Source organism: Haliotis rubra, unplaced genomic scaffold, assembly GCF_003918875.1.
Source record: "Haliotis rubra isolate DU_JTF1 unplaced genomic scaffold, ASM391887v1 Scf421, whole genome shotgun sequence".
NCBI lineage: Eukaryota > Metazoa > Mollusca > Gastropoda > Lepetellida > Haliotidae > Haliotis > Haliotis rubra.
In genome coordinates, this window is record NW_025767104.1 from 145,043 (window position 1) to 153,957 (window position 8,915).

At 38.1% G+C, this 8,915-nt stretch overlaps 1 protein-coding gene across 1 annotated transcript; it reads right to left on the reverse strand.

Moving 5' to 3' along the window:
• Positions 1 to 782: 782 nt before the first annotated feature.
• LOC124288610 (sulfotransferase 1B1-like) lies at positions 783 to 8,557 on the reverse strand. The gene is made up of 6 exons (XM_046725165.1): positions 8,454 to 8,557; positions 7,707 to 7,905; positions 5,904 to 6,224; positions 2,914 to 3,017; positions 2,416 to 2,578; positions 783 to 2,188 (listed from the first exon to the last, which is right to left on the reverse strand). Exons 1-6 carry the CDS (start codon positions 8,487 to 8,489, stop codon positions 1,968 to 1,970), a joined length of 1,044 nt encoding a protein of 347 aa, XP_046581121.1. The 5' UTR covers positions 8,490 to 8,557; the 3' UTR covers positions 783 to 1,967.
• Between the last annotated feature and the right edge of the window lie 358 nt (positions 8,558 to 8,915).

An 8,915-nucleotide genomic window follows, 5' to 3' on the forward strand; every position in this document is an offset into this window, starting at 1 on the left:
TGTAGCAATCTTTCAACATCTATTCATTGAATAAGACCTCCAGTCACCACCGAATCCTGGGAAATACAAGGTCGGTTGTGACATTTAAACAGCATTCTGGTGTGTGGTGGTGTGTGGTCCTGCGCGTAGAGCCCAGGTCACAAATCAGTTGAAATTAAGCAATTTTGGGCGCAGAGAGTCCTTGAGTGGGTGACCGTGCTTGGCAGCTTGACTCCTGAAAGTGTCTTGGACTTCAGTCCTGCCACCTTAGGCAAGTGAGTTTGTTCAAACTTGTCTCTGTTCACCCAGCAGAAAATGGCTATCGTGTGGGACTATTAACCTTTCAGCGTCTCAGCTTGGGTTATCCCGGGGAATAATAAGCTTAAGATATCCTGTTAGCGTCTTGATCATGTGCCTTGTACATGGAAAAACGCATTACAAATTCACAATTATTATTCTAGATATAGACGTTCTGGTAAGGCATCCTTTGAATGATTAAAAGGGGATATATTATACTTGTATCCACTTTAGGGGCACCTTTTGTATCAAGTCGTTGTGTTAAAAGACTTGTGAATAATTTCGTCAATTTAACACAATTACGTCCCAATTATCTAAAAATCAGCGTCACGAAATTATCTTTTTTCCCATTCAGTTTCATTGCGAAGTTTCCTTAGTCGATTTTCATTCTGGAAAAGGTGCACTTTTCTGCAAATTCTCGGCAAAGATCTTTTTGCAGCCTGACGGAGATGTCAATACACACATTGTGAATCCCCGTGGCTGTTTAAATAATAACATAGCAAAACTGTATATTGTATTTTTATTCTGTTCGTATCGTTTCATGCTTTTGTACATTTTTTCAAATATATTGTTGCATCTAGCTAGGTTACTGACACGCTGTTAATTTACAGTTCAAAGCAGCAACGTCCGCATTTACAAATAAAGTTAGATAAGGTCAGACAAGGATAAACAAGGACCAAGCTCTAACGAAATTAATAAAAAAAAAAATATTAAATAGATGTTCAGAATGTTAATCACTTGATTGTCTGGACTTGACTGGAATATTTACAGACCGCCTTCATGTAAGCGGACGTTGAACTGACTAATTGTTTATCAGTTTATCAGATAATGGAAATCATTAATAACACCAAGGGTTGTCTAAGTTTCACAAATGGTATTAATTTAACAATTAGTTGTAATGTCTACAATGAACAACAGGAGCGAAATGACCACATCACCCCACCTTGACACTTCAGTTTATTCGACAGCTCTTCTTGTGACCAGCCCTGATTATGAGAGCATGGGCAGTATCAGTCTCCAGCTCATCTTCAACGATGTAGGTCATCTGGGTTTGGAACCTTGACCTTTGTTATAACATGTATTAACATCACCACGGTACCATTCCGTCAGTTGTATACAAACAGCACTCCTGAAGATTCTGGCAGTTGTAACTATTTGAATACATGTGCGTTTTGTGCACAGTTCCTGAACAGTTCCTCTTTCGTTTGTGCCTCGTATGTTTATTTCGTTCACCCAAATAGAGAATATATTTACTGTCTCATTCTGGTTTAGATCTTACAGTTATAGCAAATAAGTCCATCTATGAAGAAATATGTTGCTTGTGTTTTTCTGAGATACGAACAGTTTGAATTTCAGCTGTTTAATTTGTAATTCAAAATAAAATAAATGTTGTAACCACCATTCTATGTGTCACTTCTATTTAAAAGTAACTCAAGGTGATAAAATGATGAGTTGTAACATGTTTCAATTGATTTCAATATCCAAGGTGTACCAACGCCATCTCTAGATAACTAACGCTGTACCAGACATATTTCTAAACTGACGAGCAAAAGAAAGTACACAGGTTGTGTTTCTTCAATAAGATAAATATAACACTTTTTGTGTATGATGTTGCTGGGGATAGATTGTTTTCAAGTTACGTTTTGGTGCTAAGTAATGTGTCTCCAATTATATAATGTTTGGACAAATATTCATAGATATATACATATTGTGGCATACAATCCGAATATTACGATATATGTAAAAATAAATATAGAACATACAAAAAAATAAACCGAAAGGTCAGATGTATTAGTTTTACTCTTTGCATAGGCATCATAGAATCTGGACCCCGCCATCTTTTCTTCGTACACTTTGTAGTAATCTTCCAACATCTGGTCGTTGAACCAATTCTTCCAGTCACCAACGACTCCTTGGTATGTGATTAAAACATCATGATAGTCATACAAGTTCTCAAAAGTACTCGTTTTGGTATCAGGAAACACATTATAGTGCACCTTTCTTAGAGATTACTCTTTTATCAAACATGTTCTTAAATACTTATGAACGATTTAATTTTGAACTTGATGTTTTACGTGATGTATTGTGATGCACATTTAACGGTTGTTTTAATTAAAAGGGCAGTTTTCATGTAATTACCTTTTCTGTACAGAAAGTGTTCCCCGTCCACTTTTATCGAAAAGGGTTCCTTGTCGATTTTCATTCTGGAAAAGCTGCACTTCTCTGCAATGGATCGGCACAGATAATCATTTCTGTGAAGTCCAAGAAAGTCGGACAGTGCTTGTACAGCACGTACAGGATCCTAAGGATAGAAAGTAAAATCTCAAATGTGCAAAAGTATGTCTTACCATGAATGTAAATATAGACACTGTTTTGTTTTCATTTATGAATATTTACAATTCTTGTTTGTCCTCTCAGCTTCGTGTTAGGTCAATCATAACCCGGATTGGCATGAATCTGGTCATTGTTAATGTAATATAGTAAAACAATAAAACAAATGAAAAGGTGTAAAATTTCAATCCTCGATCTCATTCCACTAAGCATTCTTAATGATCCTCCAACTTCATGTTGATGCTTAATTAAAGGAATTTCGGTAATCATACCACTAAGACCATTTTGTGCAATTAGGCTGTGTACCTTGATGGCGTCTTCATAACTTTGAAAGTGCACTGGGATATCAGGATGGTGAGTGAAATATTTCTCGGCGTCTCTCCAGTGTTCAAATATGCCATTATTGTCCACTGAAACAGCATAGGAAAATCACCATGAATCCCCTCGAAGTTGCATAGTTTTGGATGTTGGAGACTCATAGCTCATGTTTCCAAGGTGAAATATGTAGCAATGTTCAAACATGTGTGACACAAACTTGTCTTTAATTATAAATCTTTTAATTTATTACTCATCTGTGTCTACACGGATACTTATTGTCGTCTTATGGCTGCAACAATGCTGATGTGATGTTTCAATTTAACCAAGTAGATTGCTTTATTTGTTAGAAATAGCAGGAACATCAAAGTTAGGGACACAGAGAACTCACTTAACTTAAACATTGTGCAATCTACCTGGGAAGAACAAATTCACATAATCTCCACTTGGCTCGTCACTAAATCTAAGTGTTATTTATTGGCATCACGATTCTTAAGTTTCTATCAATATGCTATGCATGATAATTATATTTTTCTACCATGTTCACAATATCGAGGTGTGGACACCAGAAATGGGCTTTACAAGTGTTTTTTTCCATCTAAGTAGCTACACCTTGTGTGTCAACGTTACTAGCGAATATTTCAACTTCTACAGACCCCAGTACGCATTATATGGGTGTTTGTTTTTCTACTTCTTTGCTTATCGTTTAACGCCGCACTGTGTAATTTTGACACAAAAGGGTCTGTTAATAATCGATTCTAGATCCCATGATCATCGATCAACACAATTCGGATATGATGACATGCTAAATCAGATCCGCGAGTCTGATCACCCGATCCCATTAGTTGTTTGTTACCACAAGGATGCGTTGCTGAAGGCCTTTTTGATCCGTATAGTCATTGTTTTATTGATGACCATACAATATGAAGTGAGCGAGTGAGTTTAGTTTTACGCTGCACACAGCAATATTCCAGCTATATGGCGGCGGTCTGTAAATAATCGAGTCTGGACCAGACAATCTTGTGATCACCATACAATATGATGAATTCAGAAATGACTTGCATGTTTTGTATTTCACTGAAGCCAAACGCTTTGTAGATTTTCATAACAAAATTAATGAGGAGTATTTTTGTAGATTGACTCTTTCCATGATTAGGAGAATTGGAGATAAACATATTTTATCTTCTCCATAGGTAGGTGGTATCAAAGCAACATATAAGATGATCATGGGAATTATGTTTTATATAAACCAACTTACATTATTACATTGCTAATGAGTCGATGATTAGACTAACTATAGTTTGAAAGATGAAGATGGTTTGAGACATGTTCCATCCAAAACCACGTTGAAGATAATACCCAAAGAATCTCGACCAAAAGGCATGTAAGAAACACAACCGTCGTAGCATTCAGAGTTATTGCCCCTATATCTAGCAATAAAATACTGTTGAACAGTCAATCAATTCTGATCCTTGTCACTACAGGGTGAAATCTAATTATCTAAAGAAATTATATGTGCATTCCAATAGTAAGAACTATCAATATACTATTCCTGGGCATTTTACCTTACACATGAATTGTTCATATGAAATTATAGCCTTTTTATGATAAGGAAGTCAATAATTGGAAAGAAATATTCGTTGATTTCGAAGAAAATTGCACACTGTGCTCATAGTTTATACCAAAAGATCACGTTTGCTTGTGGCAAGATCACATAGTAATTTGGTTTGACTGTATGTTATAGTGTGCATCATCACTTGTCCGTGTGTTGAATAACGTTCGTTATTCTAGTGAAATGAATGTAGTGCTATAATCATTCTGTAAAGTGTAATCATTCTGAGTACAATGTATGTAGGGACCGTTAATAATTCATGACAAGGGGGATGTTAGATTTTATGCAGAAGCATGTACAATGTGAATGCCTCCCCTATAATTTATGTACAAAGTTACCCGCCCTTGCATATCAAGAACAAAATCAATGACCCCCTTTCCCATTATTTTTAAACATATTATTTAAATATTTATGTGTACAAAATTGCTGACCCCCACCCCCTACCAGTGCGGTAATGTATCCTGTAACACCCTCAACCTGTGTGGCCTGTGTGGACCAGTGCGCTCCTGTATCATGTAAGGGACAGTTCCTGTGTGACCTCTTCTCGCTTGTCTAACCAACAAGTACAGGATGTGGCTCACGACAAACACAATCCAAGTCACGTTGAACTATGTCTGTACAAACAGATCTTGGTAATATGACCTGTGCACTGTGGAAGTATATCGATACTCATACCTGTGAAATTCTTGTGGAGATGTATACATTGAGAACTGTACTATCTGCAGCTTTCTTGTGAGCATGTAACGCTCTGTTGTAACTGAACTGTGTAATCGTCTAGCTATTATTTTGTGTGTTTTATTTGGGGAGATCGGGCCAGAAGTGTCATGTGTAGGAATTGGTGAGATCATGTATGATGAATATGTTGAATGATTTTTAGTGTCAGGTATGTAAGATGATATGAATCTGAATGATGGATGCGTGGTGAGCGGAGTATGAGTTTGTAATTATATTTTTGGTTTGTATTTTTGTTGCAATTCCACCTTTTCGCTCACGTCATATTGTTACAGATAGGTTTTTTAACAAAACCTGAAAGCTAAAGAAACCTGTTCCGTTCAGGAAGAGTTGAAGATAATCCTCAAACGATCCCACGTATCTACTAAAGGGCGAATTTCTTAAGAAATTATGTATGCTTCGGGTTAGGAGGAATTGATAAACTAAGTACATGTATACTATTCCGCTGCATTTGTACCTTATACATAAACTGTCGATACGAAATTATATCTTCATAATAATATGAACTGTGATAATTAGAAAGAAAGGTTCTTTGATTTCAAGGAAGTCGGTGGCATTGTGCTAATAATTCATGCAAAAACATCTCATTTACTGAGTCTTACAAGCAAAAACCGGAAGGGTTAAGAAAGTGACCAACCTGTTCCATCCATGAAGAGATGAAGGAAATCCTCAAAGTGCCCATTATATGTACCAAAGGGAAATACTCTGTTATAATAGAGTTTGTACAGAGAGACGACAACATCCTTTGGGTCTCGCATAGTGTAGATGACCTTGCACTTCAGAGCTGTTACATCATCTGGAGAGTCGGACAGCTTCATGTGGGAGTTGATGACGCGCGGTGATGGTAGTTGGGCTAGTTCGGCATGAGGAGATAACTCCAATTGATCCTTGTCTCTCTGGATGGTTTCAGCCTTACCATTAAGAAGCATGCTTGTCATTTCAAATGTCCAATTTGTCCCTTGGTTAAAAGAAAACAATTAATCCAGTCAACATTTTTGTACAAAGAAGTTCAATGTCGGATGTGAGACAACTGAAACTATATATATATTCAGATGCAACAGTTATTGCGACATTGTTGTTTTCCCTGGTAGGCTTGAGGATACATTTTGTATTTGAAACAGGTAGTTAGATCAGGAAACAATGGTCAAGGAAACGCAACCAGGCACATGTTGTTCGAAATGTGAAAGAAGCATGGCGTATTCGAGAAAATAGCTACGACTGTTCACTTTAAAGGGCAAGACAGTTTCCATCTATTACAGTCTGAAGAAGACGATTCAACGTCCACACACACACACGGTGACTTGTTAGCAAAACATCAACAAAGAAACCAAGTGAAAGACCGTCCCTGCAGTAGCCGCCGACAAGTATCGACCCCACATTATGACCTATGGTTTGAAACACGCATCTCCGTCACAGGTTCCATCCAGAAACCCTTACAGCCCAAACCATACTTGGCGGGAGGGGTGTTTCTGTGAGAACAGATCAATGACGTCTAAGCGTCTTTGTAAAACGTCCAGACTGACGTCCAGTTCTGACGCTGGAACATCGACGTTGACGTCTCCATTAGAAAGGAGATCTCTTGAGTGATGAGTCACATAGTGGCGCATGGGTAAACGTTACATCCGAGGGGAATTGAATACTGCTTCTTACCGCTTATGCAACAGAAGGGCTCTTGAGTGACTTTTCAGCGCGATAACGCCAGGCCATACGTTACTCGAGTTGCATAATCCCTACTGTCTCACTCATTGAACACTCTGGGATGAACACTCTGAGAGACGTTTACGACGTCATCCGAATCCTCCAACAACGCTGAGGGAACCCTTTAGCTGATATGGAATAATCGACGTTTAGTGTCCTCAACGAAGCAAAATGAACTCGCTACTAACCTTGTGAACGCGCTTTGGAACTCCATCTTGTGTTTACATCAAAACAGATGTCATCGCTAGTGGTGGGTAAAACAATTAGATTGATAGGTGTCCTCATAGTGGCCGAACTTTCCGACACTGTTGATATTTCATTTTGGTGTATGTATTTTCACAGAACGCCAGTACATAGTTACTAAATTTCCTTTTCGGTCTTTGTTGTTGTAATAAGTAAACTACAACTACAATTTTCATGCGCGGAATTTGGATTACGAAGCATATGTAAGTGAGTGAGTTTAGGTTTATGGTGATTTTGGAGCAATATTCAAGCACTATTGCAGCAGGGAACACCAGAAATGGGCTTCACACAATGTACATCTGCCCTTGTACTGGGAATCGGACCAACATGTAGTATTTTGTGCTACTCGTTAAAAAGGGTGGTGCTTGATTAAAGCTCATGGCTGTGTATTGTCAACTTGAAGCATGAGTAAGTGGAGATCTTTGCTGTTTCGTCTCCTACTCTAAATTAATGCTCTTTACGAGATAATCGAGATCTTGTGTTGACGTTTTGAATTTACCTGTACGAGGATATCCGGTGAAGTATATGTCATCTGGCCTCATGTTGAAACCTTTGATTTGTTGAAGTACTTCGACTTTAAACAATGGCACGTAATGTACCCCTTGGAATAGTTGATAGGTTAGGGTTTGGCCGCTTCGATCTGTTACTTTAACCTTGTGCTGCCTGCTGTAATCTACGTCCAACGTCTTCCCAGATACCTAGGAAACAGGTGCTCGTGTATATCGTTCATGTAATTGTAAAACACATCCCATTTAAGGAATGTATAATACTGTCCTTATATAGTATGTAAAATAGAACCTGTCAAAATGGAAACCTACGTTTATACTTTCACTTTGTTTGTTATTACAAATCTAATCAATGTTTACTCAATGCTGTGCTCATTTCCACATATTATCATTTCAGATCAATCGGGACATATAGGGCTTAACAACTCGGGAACTTTATAACAACTCGTATGTGAGATGACAGCAACAATGATTATCTTGAAGACACCTTTTCCGTTTCGTTGACAGGAGGGAGCTTCAGAAAAACGAACTATGAAGCATGGTATTATTTTATAGATGCATCTCCACGTTTCTACTTAATACGGTAAAATTGACGTAAATAACCGCGCCTCCAGGTCATTCACCGTTACCCAGCAAAGAGAAAAGGCATTCTTCAACGTGCCTGTGTTATCGGACAGCAGAACAAAATCTTTTTCAGGGACATTGTAATGAGAACCATGCTTTTTCTCCAGTTTACTCACACTGAATGCCACCTCTTCTCCCTTCGCGTCAGCCATGTTTACACTGTGATACACGGATTATCCACTCAGTCCTGTCCCTGTCACTATAATTGCTTCAGTATAACGACAATATGGTGAAAGGTCGCAGTCATTACATGGGTAAAGCGTTACCGTCTTTCTTCTGATATAGGAGGCTTCACATTTATACACAACTACCTTGAAATTCAATCACTTCGAATGCGTTGAGAACGCCTGTCTTATAGAAAGTGGTCAAATTTAAAATCTGTTATATTTAGAGTATACTCTATCAACGACATTACTGGCTAGGTACATCCGTTTTCGACAACCATGCCCAGTTTCTGGTGTCAACACTGGATAGTCTGGTCCAGGACTCCAGTTATTTACAGACCACGTCGTACAACTGTAATACTGTGTAATTTGGCGTAATGACTACATACAAAAGTCATGATATCGTCTGAATTG

Excerpts from the sequence above, each read along its gene's own strand:
- LOC124288610 (XM_046725165.1), bottom strand. The coding sequence starts at position 8,489 with ATGGCTGACGCGAAGGGAGAAGAGGTGGCATTCAGT. Across the intron at positions 2,579-2,913 it reads GTTATGAAGACGCCATCAAG|GATCCTGTACGTGCTGTACA; the intron begins GTACACAGCCTA and ends TTCTATCCTTAG. Across the intron at positions 2,189-2,415 it reads ACACTTTCTGTACAGAAAAG|GAGTCGTTGGTGACTGGAAG; the intron begins GTAATTACATGA and ends TCACATACCAAG.